The sequence below is a fragment of the Thunnus albacares genome, chromosome 13, assembly GCF_914725855.1.
Source record: "Thunnus albacares chromosome 13, fThuAlb1.1, whole genome shotgun sequence".
NCBI classification, from domain to species: domain Eukaryota; kingdom Metazoa; phylum Chordata; class Actinopteri; order Scombriformes; family Scombridae; genus Thunnus; species Thunnus albacares.
Genome location: NC_058118.1, coordinates 12356904 through 12371916, shown reverse-complemented (window position 1 = coordinate 12371916; position 15013 = coordinate 12356904). Strand labels below are relative to the sequence as shown.

The 15013-nt window shown below is 39.3% G+C and overlaps 1 protein-coding gene across 3 annotated transcripts; it reads right to left on the bottom strand.

Annotated features, from left to right (window-relative positions):
• Positions 1-229: 229 nt before the first annotated feature.
• On the bottom strand, positions 230-14945 carry arhgap31 (Rho GTPase activating protein 31). Of its 3 annotated transcripts, none has more exons than XM_044370479.1 (13): positions 14647-14945; positions 13851-14407; positions 10497-10599; positions 9767-9911; positions 7906-7988; positions 7702-7809; positions 7340-7482; positions 7045-7255; positions 6717-6838; positions 6241-6297; positions 5440-6090; positions 5185-5333; positions 230-4693 (listed from the first exon to the last, which is right to left on the bottom strand). In XM_044370479.1, the coding sequence occupies exons 2-13, from the start codon at positions 13948-13950 to the stop codon at positions 2612-2614; spliced, it is 3954 nt and encodes a 1317-aa protein (XP_044226414.1). In that variant the 5' UTR covers positions 13951-14407; positions 14647-14945; the 3' UTR covers positions 230-2611. The 3 variants fall into 3 exon arrangements, with proteins under 3 accessions (XP_044226414.1, XP_044226416.1, XP_044226415.1); XM_044370481.1 differs by lacking the exon at positions 14647-14945 and adding an exon at positions 13335-13470 and having other exon boundaries at positions 13851-13941; XM_044370480.1 differs by lacking the exons at positions 13851-14407; positions 14647-14945 and adding an exon at positions 13106-13322.
• Positions 14946-15013: the final 68 nt, after the last annotated feature.

The following is a 15013-nucleotide window of genomic DNA, read 5'->3' as shown; positions in this document are numbered from 1 at the left end:
ATCAAAGTGCACAGTGTAAATCACACAACTGCTGTTTATTTTGTTTCAAAAATCTTTAAACTGACCTGCTTTATTGTGGCTCAGAGTTCCCTGAACTGTAAAACTGTAAATCTCAAGTAACATTTAACAAAAATCAGGTGAGTTGAATTTTAACAGTTTGTTACAATGTCACAGCTTGACACTTTAGGTTTTAGTGAATGAGTCACATTAGCAGAACCACTGATTGATGTGATTTTCAGAGCTTTTTATTCTCATAATTTTTTGTTGTAACAAAACTCACCAGGTGTCTTACAGTATGTACATTGCTTCAGGTGCCATCATCAGGATAATTAAGGCAAAACTCCACCTTAAAATCCTCAATTCACTTGTTTTTTTTTCCTCCTGTGAATACAGACAGTTCACTCAGTGATTTTCAGTATCAACAAGTATACAAAAGTTACAAAACCAAGAAAAAACACTGATATCCCCATTAACATACACATGTTTTTTTTGAATAAACACTATAATCATTTGTCCAATCCATTCAAACTACAGTATAAAATACACTGTGACCTCTTTCAACATCCAAACTATGTTACATGCAGGGTGCTCACCCACAAATAGCACAAATGGTAATCATATCAGATCCCGTGTTTGTAAAATGCAAAGAAAAGAAACAAAACCCTGTTTTTTTCAGATGCTAACATCAGACTTTGACTCAAAGCACCATCAAGGTCCAAACACATTGAATACAGTCAGCGTGCACACAGTCAACCTCCAGTTTACAGTCAGGGGAGCAGCTCCAGGATTTTACTTTACATAGATACTCTTTGCTTTTTTTCTACAATGCTGGTTTCTCATTATTGTCAAAAACAACAAATTAAAAACTGCCTTAAAATACAAAGCTTACAGAAAATAAAGATACACATGAATTAAAGTCCTTCTGTGGGTAAATACTATTAAGTTTCTGATATATGTATATCAGAAAAAGGATTTTCCTCTTAAATATCAGCTAAAAATCACATTGATCTCAGCTTATCACAGAGCCAAAAGTTACATACAGTATATTGTTTTACAAGTATAAATTTTACTTAATGTTATGTGTAAGTTATTAAAGGAATAAATAAACACATCTTCAGCAATATCTTTCCTGCAAACTACATGATCAAATTCATGGCTGTTAAACTGTTTAACAGTTTAATCGTCAGTTTACCTTTTTACTTCTTGTTAACCTTTACTGTACACTTCCTGCATTCAGAGCCCTTAATGTCCACCTCATGACCTCATGCATGAATATTTATGTGAAGATGTAATAACCTAATACATTATGAACTTTATACAGTGACCAAAATCAATCCATCAGCATGTCATAACATTGTTGACACAGAGAGAAATGCAACTTGGCCCTCACAACTTTATGAAGATGCTGGAACTGCACCAAACCAGAATAACGTCTATTGAAACATTTTCTGGTGCTCGCAAAATTGAATCCTGGACAAAAATGATTTTCAGTCAAGTTTAAGCAACTAATCTTCATGAATTTTAAGTATGATGTCCGTAAACCATTATTCAGCTGCTAATTTGTTAGTTAACAGATGTGATTTTCAACAGTCAAAGGCTCTGAGCAGATCTGGCAGTGATGCACTGTGACTGTGTAGTACCACATGTTTTAATGTCCAAATATCAGATATACTGTAACTTGAGTATGAAACTAGAGCTGCAACGATTAGTCGATTGACAGGAAATTAATCTGCAACTATTTTGATAATAGAATAATCATTTGAGTCATTTTTTTAAGCAAAAATGCAGAAAATTTGTTGGTTTTGGCTTCACAAATGTTAAGATTTCATGCTTTTCTTTGTCTTTCTTTGGGTTTTTGGCTGTTGGTTCGAAAAAACAAAACATCTCAAGGCGTCATCTTTGACTCTGGCAAATTGTAACAGTCATTTTTTTAGTTGCAGCCTTACGTGAAACTAAATGTCTGTCATTCTTAAGTCACCTCTGAAAACATTTCCTTCATGTCACATTTTAAGAGCGCTCAAATACATCATGGCTTTATAACAGGGTTCCCACATCTTCTTCAACATCAAATTCAAGGACTTTTGAGGCCCAATTCCCTCAAATTCAAGGACCCAACACAGCATAGTTGAGACACGGATCATGGTTAATTACTGTTACAACACAGAATTTTTATGAGAACTACAATGAGAACTTTACAGATGCTCACAGACTATGTGGTCTCTTGCTTTCTCTAACACAGCACAGATATAGCACAATATTCTATTCTTGAACAAAATATATAAATTCAAGCACTTTCAATGACCCATGTCTATTTATGTCTACTTTCAAAAACTTTCAAGGCCTTGATTTTTTTCTCTCACAAACTTTCAAGGATTTCAAGGAACCCATGGGAAACCAGTTATAAAATCTCTCTCAAATACTTCATGGTTTTACAAAAGGAATCATAATTTTAAACAAATTCTTCATCCTTCAAGAAATACATATATAAAACAAAATACTATGATTTACAACAGATTATCATATCATCTTTTTTCAGTTTCCATAAAACTTTCCTTATATTCTGTGTCTATGTACAAACACCCAGTCTCATAATCAGTGACTGTGCCTCCAGTCACTCTATCTGCCTGTGGCTCCTGCTGTCAAATATCATCGATCTCCTCTGCGGCTGGTAGAAGCAGCTGGTCGACGTTTCCAGTCTCTGACCACTTTTTGGAATAGTCATTTTGTTTTGAAGAGCGATCCCCTCCGGCGTCTTGAAATTCTCCGCCATCTCTTTAGAAAACGCATTCACAGCTGATGTGTCATTCATGCTCCTGATGGATGACAGAAGCTTGCCGTCGTCGCCTGATGGCGGATAGTCCATGATGGGAAAGGGAGGGCTGAGCAGGATGAGACTCTGCGGCCTCTGCCTGTTCCTGAACGACGGCCTTTGCATGATGTTGGTTCTGTTTGGTCTGGGGCAATCCACAAAGACTTCAAGACTGGGAGCATGTCGCCTTGTTATGACTGGCAGTTCTGGAGTGGACGTGGTCCTCGCAGACTCGGCAGATTTCTCTACATGTGGGTGTCTTTGGTGTTTGGGAGCCGGCTCTTTATTCTCCAGCTCCTCCTTTAGATCTGACATCATCGGAGGAGGTGCGGAGTTGCTTTTCTCTGCGACCATTTTAGGATATTCCTTTTCTTGTTCCTTTGCTGCATCGACATCATTCTCATGTCTGGAGTGAGGTATCTGACTATACTGCACCTTTGGAGGTACGACAGGCACAGCTTTGGCCTGGCACGTTTTTATCATGAAGGCGGTTCGGACTGATGACACGCTGACCGGGGCTGAATTTCGGCGTAGAGGCGCCTGGCGATCATTCAGAAACAATTCCAACTCCGAGGGTAGCCCGTTATTTACAGCTCCAGTTGAGGACAGTAATCCTCTCTGACATGAGGAGAACTCCGATGAATTACGGTTCTGCTGATTAGATATGTCTCTAATGCATCTGTGCCCCAGGTCCAAGTTAAGAGAATATGGCCTGTGCTGTCTGGGAAAGCTCTGTTCCTCTCTTCTCTCTGAAGCAGCTGACTCGCAAGAAATCTGTCTGTAAAACCTCTGAGATGACTTCTGTTTTGTTGTGTTGCTCTTCCCTGCGTGAGCTTGTGTTGCATTACTGCTGTTCACACTGACCCGTGTAGGTATTGATGGCAAATACGTCCATTTTGTGTCTGGTTTGCAACTGGAAGTTTGAGGAATGTTTCCTGAGAGGCGTTCAGTGCTCTTAACGAGAGATGTTTTATTAGATTGTTTATTATCGAATGAAGGAGATGACGTCTTTCCCTCCTCTGAGCTCAAAGGCTCCGCTACACAGCCAAAGGGTGACAGCTGCTTAAACAGTTCCTCCACGTCAGGTGAGTGCAGAGGACTGGTAACCCACTGCTTGGTGGAGCTAAGATCCTCCCAGGGCTCCACCAAGTCCAGCTCCTCTGAGGTTGCTCCGCATCCTCCTTCGTCGTCATCGAGGTTCGGCAGCTCCAAGGTCCTACGTCTCTCCTCCAAACATACTGAGAGCCTCTGAATGAGTTCCAACTCAGGAATCACAGTCTTCTTCACTCCACCACAGGAGACGTTTTTGTCTCCTTCAGGAATTTCATGTTTCTCTGATTTTTTGTGGGGGTCATCTGCTGCTGAGAAGCCCCGAACTGTTGGAGCATCCTCTAACGTCAAATGACTTTTAACTTGAGTTAAGCAGGTTTCCTTAAAAGGAAGTTGGCTATAAGCTGGATCATCTTTCTTCAGGGATGTTATATTTGGGGAGATCTGATGCAGTTTCTTATTTTTTTTATCCAGCATTGCAGCAGGGCAGACATTTTCTGTGTTTCCACCGACAACTGCATCAAAGTTTTTGTGAAGAGAAAATGGGATGTCTGACTCTGAGGGTTGTTTCTTTGCCGAGGCTGATCCAGTGGCGATAAAGTGATCACTCAGAGAGGTATTTGACGAAAGATCCCTACATAACAAAGTCAGAGACGGAGAGCTGCGGCTTCTTTTTGACTTCACATCCATCGTTAACTTCATGTTTTCACAAGTGTTCTTGGAGGAGGAAACAGGCTTAAAAGTCTCATCCAGCAGGTCAATTTCAGGTTCAGTTATCTTCAGTTCTTGATTAAGATCAGACCACAGCTCTTTCCCAATAGAGGATCCCATGTCCTGAGAAGTAATGAATAATAAACAAAAGAACAGAAGATTAAAATAACCACAGTGAGGACACAATTCATTTCTCAAACAAAACAAATAGTCACCATATAAGCAGATTTCACAGCTCTCATTACCTTTCTAGAAAACTGAATAATAAAAGAGTTGGAAAAAACACAACTACCGTAACTTTAAGATCTCTTAATTTAATGCAGGAATATGTGAAATCAGAATACAGTGCTACTGTTTCACCAGTAAATCCCAGCCATTTTTACTTTGGAGAGTTGCAGGGACCAGTGATGAATTTGAAGGCACTGACAAGTAGCCAAATCTAATACCACGTGGTCCGCAATTTTCAGACTTTGACTCTTTTTTGTTTCTTTTAAATCTTAATGAACTTGAATTCGTTAATTTATCATAAATCAACAGCACCAATGAATGATAATGTCTGTAATTCTGCTCCAGTAGAAGTACCATAAGCTAAAGTTCAACAGCAAATGATTTACCTGTTGCTTTGCTGTAGGCTGGTTGTGCAGTTCTTTCCCAGGAGATGGCGCTGCATCTTTGCCTTCTCTTGCATTTGCAATGGATGGCTGTTCCAGTTCAGAATTGTTGATCCCTTCTTGACCTTCTTGCACTACTTCTTGGCTTGTATCTAAGGGGAAAACATGTTTTTAACTGTCTGTACACTACATTTTATGACTTGAATATGAAACATAACAACAAGCATTTTAAAATGTGATAAAGGAAGAAGCCCTCACCCTCTGGTGGGACTCTAGACGCCGGCTCCTCCATGTTTTTCTTCTCTGTTCCTTCCTGCTTCTTGGGTTCCAGTTGGGGGAATGTATTGCTCTTTCCACTGTTGCTGCTCTGCTCCGCAGTCTCCTTGCAAGGTTTCAGAGCGGCTGCAGCTGCTTTTTCCTTAGCGTGGCCTCTGCACGGCGTGCTGTTGGAGCTGATAACAGCGGAAACGCGCAGTGGCACGGACACAGCGAAGGGCTCGGATATGTTGACGGCTCTTCGCTGATGCCTCGGCGAGGACTCCAGAGGGAAGAAACTTCCTGGGAAGGAGGGTCGAGACGAGCTGTTGTGGGAGGAGCCTGAGTACAACATCCTCCTGTTTTTCGGAGACGTGGGCTTGTAGCCGCTGCCGTCATCACCTTTGAACACCTTCAGTTGCTCTGGTAGTGTTTTTTGAGGGGGAGAAGAAGCACCCGGTGACCCCTTTTGGTTCATACTAGAGCTCCAACCTCCTGTTGCCCCGTCAGCTTTCTTCCCTTTAAACTCCCAGTTTTGGTCATGTTCATTCAGGTCATAGAGCGAGTCAGATCCCAGCGTTCTGGATTTTACATCTGGAACATAAATGCTGCCGGGTCCACCAGTTGGACTGTTGTTTCCTGTTCTGTCATCATCTGTGGAGTAACAATAATGTAACAGATAAATAAAAACTGTAAAAACTATATTTTCACTGTAATAGATTCAACAACACCAATTTATAAAGAGGCAAAGACAAAGTTGTAGTTTGTAATATTTTCATGAAAATTAATATATCAAGGATTTACCTGTTGGTAAGGAGCACAAGGACTCCATGCTCCTGGATGGACGAAGAGCTGCCTTTTCTGTGGAAAAAAACAACAGTAACATTATCATACTTTCAAAGAACATTGTAAGAATCTGCAACATTTACAGAGAACAACGTTGTAGCCTGTAAAATTTAAGAACATGTTTTGACACATGGACTGAGTTACTGTTAAAATTTCCACTAATATGGAAATGGTTTTTGACATTGCCTGTTTGGCTTGTGATGCCTTAATACACAGTGATATCTTCACGCTGCCACTCATGTCTACAACCAAAAAATGATTTTTTTCCATCACACTGGTTTCATTTGAATATATTTTTATATATTTTCTATAGGCCTCAAGAGGTGACACTATGTTGTATTTCACAAGAAAAGAAAAGCAAAAATGAATATCAGAGAAAAAAAACCCATAATGTGTATCACTGATTATTGTTGACATTCTTATTAGACACTCACCTGTGATCCCCTGTGCCCTTATGAACACGCTGCCGTTTCGGCTCAGTTTTCCCTTTGAGTCGACAGACCTTCCCAGGTTGAAGATGGACTTCCACTTCTTAGATTTCCCAGAAAACTTTCTCCTAAAAGATAAGGAGAGATTATTAAGTGTCAGACAGCTTGCTTTCAATAAGAAATACACTGAAATACACTTGCATGAATTAGGCACATGTGCACACATTTATTGTCAGATTAACCTAAAATCATAAGTGCATCAAACACCCTGAAGCATATGGTTTGTAAATTAAACTCATAATGACTCAATAGACTGAACCCAAATCTGTCATACTTGCTGTCTGATATGTCTATGACGGTGTGGTAGAGCGTTGCAGTGCTGGTATCAGGCAGACTGTTCTCTCGCTGACGTTCTCTATGCACAGGATGGTTTGGACTTAAGGAGCGGGCTTGGGCTTCTTCCAGGCTCATCAGTTTCATCGGCCCACACTGACCACTGATCGGGAGTGTGGCATACTTCTTCTCCCCACACATCAAAGTTGGCCCTAGAGAAGTATAATGAGTCAGTTCATTCCAATACCAGTTTGAAGGGCTCAGTGGTGATTGTTTGTATTTTAGGAATGTCATACCTTCTTTGGGTTTGATTTCCACAGAATCATCGCTGAAGATCTGCTCTGTGTTGTTAAGAATAAACTCAACCACTGACTGTTGTATCCGCACCTCCTGGAAAGCCATGTCTCCATTACCAGAAGAAGCCTCAATATCTTTAGATCTAAGAAAAATTAAAAAAAAACTTGAATTTCAGATTTTTTTCCTATTGCATATATTCCAAAAAAAGCAAATTAAGTTCATGAAAGCTATGTATGTATAAAGGAGCAAATGAGATTTTTTAAAAAATCCTCTTTTGGGTGGGGGTTGTAACATTACATTACATTACATTTTGCATTAACAAAAAAAAGTTTTTCAAGCACATCTGTTTAATGAAACTCACCTTAACAGATTTGGAGCCCAAACCAGAGCCAGGTTGCGTGTGTGCATGTTTGTCTGGGTGCTTAAGGTTGCAAGGTGGGCCAAGTGTTTAGTGAGGTACTCCAGAGTCCTGAGAACAGTTGACAAAATAAGTAAAACTTAGTAAACAGGACTATCAATTGTACAATTGTCTTAACTGTTGAGAGTGAAAAGGGCTAAAACTCACTTGAAGTGAGGGGTCGGCAGTTCTTTGATGACCTTCTGAATGTGAACAAGTCTTTCATGATCTCCCCGGACCGAGGCCGCTTCCTGCATGTAAAATAGACACATATCATGTCAACAAAACTCCAGGATTGGTAAAAAAAGAGACTTGAATCCATGTTCTCTTTTCAGTTTATGAAACACAGTAAAGTAGATTTTAATCGCTACTCCACCCTGAATATGAACTGAATTCCCAAGCTTGTGGTCTCAGCCTGAGAATTATCTTCAATTTGTCCACAAAACCTCCATACATACCCTTAAACCAACATGACCTCTAACATCTGGTTTTTCTCAGGTTACCAGTGAACAAGATCAATGCATTGATGGACTGCAGAGTAAAGCTATGATCTCACTGCACAGCTTGTCTGACCTGGACCTTCCCTGCTCAACACATGTAAACAAACACATGCTGGTGTGCGTGCAGTCAAACTAATGTGATTGAGGCCCAAACAGCTGAGCAAGTTAGCTGCATTTGTGAGTCATGTGTGAGTTCATAAACATAAGTTGTTCTTCAAACATGCTCTTGTGCAGTCTTGTGGCAGAAACACAGTTCCCCCAAAATGGATAATTAACATTAAGTATGGCATGACAAATAAATATCACAAAAGCTTCCATGCCAACCAAGTATCTGAGAATGGATGGGAAACACTGAAATTAACTTCAAATTAAATATTACACCCAAAAGGTGCCGCATCAAACGTGCGAAAATTAATATCTCGTGTTTTACTCAATAACACACACAACATCAAATATGCAGCCCATCTGACACCCAAGGAACTCTGCTTAGTGCTCATGTTCTTGAGAATGACTATATTCTTTCCAACAAAACTTGAGAAAAAAAAAAAAGTTTTACAACAGGGCTCTTGTGTGTGTGTTTTTTACACCATGTGAGGAACTGATTTTTCCTAAAACACTGGAGTTTTCAGGCACGAAGCAAACACAAGCAGCACGAGATGTACGAATGCCAAGTTATGCAAATGGCTCGGCGAGGTACACAGAAAGCTACACAGAAAGCTTGAAGCAGGCCTTACAGTTTGGTATTTCTGTTCCCTTCTCTCCTGCTCCTCTCTAAAGTCTCTTTCACGCAGTTCATCCAGAAAATGTTGCCTTAAAGTTTCTCTCTGGTGCTACATGTAGTGATCGTATCTTCACAATTTTGGCCACACAGGTTGCTAGTTGTGTGTGAATTTGACTTTAAGATCTCAGTATACTTAGTGTTTTTGCTCTTGCTTCATTACAAAACCCTCATGTGACCCAAAAAGGGTAAAAAAACAAAATGTTTTTAATTTTTAAGTCAAGCTCTTAAGTCATATACATGTATGTGCATCAGAAAAAAAGGAAGAATAAAATAGACTGTAAACACTCAGTTTCTTACAGTCTATTTTGTCATATATGGAGGGACAAATGTTCATGATTATGAGGCAGAAAAACCTTTAAACTTTTAAATGATAACGATGATAACGATAATAAGCCAAACTGACAGGCAGCAAGCCAAGTCATATGCTTTGTTTACAGTTCAGCTGACATCTGCTAATGGTGTTATTTTCTCCAGGGAGGAGATTTAAAGAGCTGATCAATAGTGAGCCAGAGAGCTGAGGTTACAGTCGTGAAAAATGATAATAAATACAGTCGATATAGCGCTGACACAAATATACTGAGGGACTGTGTGGAATAAATAGTGCTTATTGACATCTGGTGTTTTGGTTGCCATTCTGCCTGTTAATAATTACTTCTTTGTACTGTCAAACCACTTCTGGGTCACACAGATATTTTTTTCTCCCCTTTAGCAAAACTGTAAATGTGACATGAATGTGATTTGTACTTACAGTGAATTTGCTGTATAGCTCATATGTGAGCAGAGGATTGGGTAGCTCCCTGAAGTACAGCTTACATAAGGAACCCACACAGTGGATGTCCTGGAGGTACACTTCCTTTGTAAGGTCAGGGCACGCCTCAGAGCTGAATTCCTGCCTGCACACAAACACACACACACACACACACACACGCAGTTAGCTGAATGCTTTGATTGTTTAACACCCTTGCTAAGTACTGTTGCAGTATGCTAGATTAAAGTGTATCCAGTCCACTAATGTTGTTATAGCCAAAAAAAGAAAGCTCAGTGATAATCTGAAAAAACAATATTATAAATATACCATGTCTATTAATATATTTTGGACCCTGAAGATAAGAAAATCAGCCGGACAGACATTTATAGGCATGATTTGAGATAATATTTGATTTAGCTTAGCATCAATTTTTTCGTGATTTAACTGAGGATAATTGGAGCTGTTCCAAACAGGATGTATACACCAGTGATTACAGAGGATGAGTAAAGCAATAGTACGGGCCTGAAGAACATACAGCACACAACCGGTAGACCAAGATTTTAAAAACTCATTCTGTATCATGAAATTATTCTTTTTATTTTGTATCAATGTCTAATATTTTCTATGAGTTGAGGTTTTTGATGTACAGTAACATCAGAAAGAGCTGTTAGTATTGCAAATCTTGAGAAAAACATTAGTGTACAAGAAACGCGTCGCATGAAGTTAGTACCTGAGACGCTGGATGTTTGAGGTGACCCCCGACAGCCTGTAGATCCCGTCCACAATACCATGCTCCTCAATAAACTCTGCACATTTCTTCAGAACCTGAGGAACTTAAGTTTAAAGGTTGTGTTAGTCATTTCTGCAAACACTCTGACATGTAAACACTGTTGGGGAGGCATGTTGGAGAAACTTAAACACATTTTTTCCCTCCTGTTTTAGCTCTTTGACAGTGCAAGTACTGTTGGATTTGTGGGTGATTCAGGCCACATGAAATCTTAAAAGCAGGAGAAGGAAACGACTGTCAGTGTAATGTTTCAACGGTAACAATGCACATAATGTTAACTTCATGGTATGGGGTTTGTTCCACTATGGCCGTTTTCTATTCCTTAGGGCCGCTGATTGTAGGTGGACTTTGACAGGAAGTTAAAAATGGTTTGTTTGTTTCAGAGGAAGGTTGACACACCCAGTCCTTGTAGCTGGTATTACTTACGACATTTCCTCTAATAGAAAACGGCTTTTGAAATGTTACCACTGACCTACACAGCTCCCTGGACTACAGTACATCACCCTCTGTACACAACCTTGTTTGGATGCACTTTTTTTTTTAAATCACCAGATTTAGCTGTTGCTCAGTGTCTGTTAAATCACATGCTTTGATTCAGTCTAAACCACAATTTCCCTTTAGCTAATAGTGAAAATAACAAATGACTGCAAATCTGAAGCTGACTTTGTTGTATTAATGATCACATAGGGATTTTTTGATGACCAAACTTAAGATCAGCAGTATTTTATCTATAGTTTCCCATAGCGTGCGCAGACTGGTGCAGATTAGAAAAAAATCAAATATGGATTATTTGCTGAAACTATTTTCAAATATAAAGAATAACAACTTCAACTGGATCAAATTTAGTGTCTCACATGGACCAATGCGTCAACTTTTACCTTCTCAGTAGCGCATTATATCATGAAGTTATGAGTAAGTAATGATGCGTCAAAGAAGAAGCTTAATATCCTTTGAGTGTTTAGGTTATACAGTATGTGATATTTTTTTAAACCTTTTGATTGTACAAATGAATGTTTTTATTTTATTTCATGATGCCCATATAGTTGGTTGTTTTATCGGTGGTTCCTCTACCCAGTTGTAGACTATTCCAGGATTTAATTACACTTTTATGTTAAATGTCTCATGGTGGTAAGTACAAACTGATCATCCTGCAGACAACATGTAGAATCCATCCTCCACAAAATGAATGAACATTTTCGGCAATGGCTAATTTCTCCGTAATCACCATGGACACCAAGAATCTGCCATTTACATTCTCATGGGTTAGACTTAATTGGACTTTCAATTACATGCTTGTGGTCGAAAGCTGGATGATGAACAACTCTGGAGCCTTCATTTAGTGACTCTCAGTCTGCACTGAAGGAAGATGTCTGCTTCATGTAGTGGCAACAAAATACAGTTTGACTTTCGACTGATTTTTAAAGATACTTTGTGACTCAGACTCAGTTTCGGCACGGAGTCAACAGATGCAAATTGTTTGTTTCTGCAATAATATTCAATGTTCCATGAAATGCTGAAGCTCCAGCTGCTGCTCAGTGGTTGGCTTTACAGAAACCCTTAACAGCCCTTCCCAGTCTCTCTCCTTTTGTCAGGTTTTACAAGTTTGCCTACGCAACAACACAAGGAACATTTTATGGTAACATTGTTGTATGATGACTAAAGCACTTTTAAATGGTTCATGACCAGTTTCGCCAAACCTTTGTGTATGTGTATTTGCAACATTTCCCTCCTCCAGAGGACAGTTGACTCACTGCTTCTAAAATAATGGTAGTTTTGCAATAGGGACATGACATATATGTTCTAAACAAAATGCAGAGCTTAACAATTATTATTTTTGTCCTCATGAGACAGGATGTGTGAGCTTTATACCTTTTTTTGTCCGACACAGCATTTGAAATCACCCTCAAATGCTAATATTGCCAATAAGATATTTTTTAGCTCTTTGAAGAGTTTGTTATATCTCTTCTTATATCTCTATATCGCTGTTATATGACAAATCTTAGAGATTATCAACAATTTGTGTTATACTGAAGTGGAGAGAGTGTGATGTTAGCTGTCAGGTTTTATTGTATTATAATTACTAAAGAAATGGGGATATATTCATATTCATCTTATCAGAGGGATGTACTTAATTATCTCTGGCTGTATGTAAAGATCCTCAATAATATCATGAGACTGTGAGTGTTTGAGCATGCAACTTAACATTGTGCTGGATTATCAGTGCAGTTGTGATGCTAAAAAAGGATCCACTGGTTGTCAAACACTGTCTGTACACACTCTATACAGCTATACAGGCAATATTAGGGCATCAGCTACACTGCTCACAAATAAAGTTTAAAATAAAAGTTAAAGGCTTTTTTATGGTCACTAGTATCTAAACTTTCTGTGTCTGTGTTAGGTAATCAGTGCCTTCCAGTGGTATTCATCATTAAAATGCAGTAACAAACGAATGCTCCTACAATTTAAAAAACACAATACGTCTGACGGATATCTATGACGGAGGGGTATCCAAACCTCCTCCCTCACTTCCTGCCCTGAATGCCCCGCCTTACATTGTGGATATGTCCACCCCAGCAGGTCCTCCTCAAAGTTATCCTCAACACAGCTATCCATATGCCTGAGTTGACTCTGCACGTGGTAGATTTCTGTTCACTCTTTTCATGACATCATATTGCTGCCAAAAAAACTCACAGATGATGGTTGTAAGAAAAGAACAAAACATATGATCAGCAGAAGGAAAAGACTAAATAAAAGTAAAGAGAATAAACATCTACAGCAAACCTGACTGCATAGTTGAATATGTGATCAACCTCTGTTCTTTTTTTCTCTCTTTGGCTCCTTATTTTCTCTCCTCTATAGGCAGCAGCACCGCCCAGTCTTTTGTCAGACACAAAACTCGTCATAGGAACTATAGTCACTGTAGGAAATTGACACAAAAAAATTAAAGTGCCACACCCAAAGTCACCAATGGCTATTTAATACAGCCAATAGTTGAATGAATGGTCTTACTAAATGTAAAACACATGTATACTCACAATTCATACTATATATGTAATCCTTAAGCAAAGCCTGTATTATGTAAAGACACTTTTTTGTCTTTACTGTCCTAATTTCACCATATTATGTGTATATATAAACTATACTAATTTAGGAAATGACTAATAAAACTCAGTCTTCAGTATAAATGTTATCTTCTCTGTATGAGTCAAGTAACTGATGTAAGAAACAGGAGGTACTTTGATGATAACTGCTTGTAAAGAGTGTTAGATTTCAAAGAAAGCAAAATAAAAAGTTTACCATCTTGTCCTGAGTTCTGGAGATGTTCTATCAGGTCACAGCCGAACGCATTTTCACTTCCTTTCTTTTTGGACTTCTGCTTAGTCCCTTTATTCTTCATGTGGCTCCAGTTAGTAGTCCAGATGATTAAAACAAACAGATCCTTGGAAGCGCAGCGATCGATCCATATGAGCCTGAGAAAGGGTGAGTTTGTAGGTCAAAAAGCAGCCACATAGAAATCCCAGCAATCAGCTCCCAAACGTCTGCATCCGCTCACATTCTGACTAACCACACACTGTTGGAGGCTGAGAGCAGAAGTGACGTCACTTTTTTAACTTTAAGTCCTTTAGATAGGCATTACTTTGAGTGATGATCAAAGAAAAGACATGGTGTGACTGTTGGTTCGCTGGGACGTGGCAGTCCACTGCTTTATCTCTGAAGGATTTGCAGAAACAGCATTAGAATCGGTTGGTTTCCTGTTGTTTTTTTACCCCCAGCCAGTCCTCTCTGCTCCTTTATATCTCCTCCTCTTTTCCTTCATTCCACACAGTCTCCCCTGTTCACTGGCTTCTCTGTAGCTGAGAAAGCACACATGAATCAATACGAGAGAGGCAAATCATCTCAGGAGAACTTCATTTTTAATCTGATTTCCCTTTTAAGATTTTTCTAATACTGTATTCTATGTTTAGAGATGGACTCGTGGCAGTGGTGTGGCAGGGATTTTTGAAATGTTGAGACTGTGTAAAGGGGAGGGAAGTGAAGTGAGGGGAGGAGAACAGCTGACTTCTGTTTCTCTCCTGGTTTAGGAATTACTGACCTCTTTTATCCAGTTTTTTTCCTCATGTGCCCAAACTCAGTGCTAACGGGAAAGCTGCTCTCTGCCTTCCTGAATGCTCCCAATGTATACAATTTCCTGTGCAAAGAGCCCAGGCTCGAAAACAAAAACAGACGGGTTCTGAAGGAAGAGGGAAGTGGGAGGTGACTGAAGTGAGGGCCTGAAGGGCACAGATGGGAAATGGGGGGAGATTGGGGGGGTTGGGGTGACGAGATGGACACATGGTTCTCATTACTAACTGCAACACATTTTATCTTTTTAAAACTTGACCACAACTTTATAAAAAAAAAATAGTTGATTGCATTAAAGGTGAAGTATTGATGTTAGTTTTGTGAAGTAAAGTAAGTTT

Coding starts and splice junctions, on each gene's coding strand:
- arhgap31 (XM_044370479.1), bottom strand. CDS start 13,950: ATGAAGAATAAAGGGACTAAGCAGAAGTCCAAAAAGAAAGGAAGTGAA. Junction 10,600..13,850: donor CCAGAACTCAGGACAAGATG/GTAAACTTTTTA, acceptor TTTAAACTTAAG/TTCCTCAGGTTCTGAAGAAA. Junction 7,810..7,905: donor CTGCCGACCCCTCACTTCAA/GTGAGTTTTAGC, acceptor AACTGTTCTCAG/GACTCTGGAGTACCTCACTA.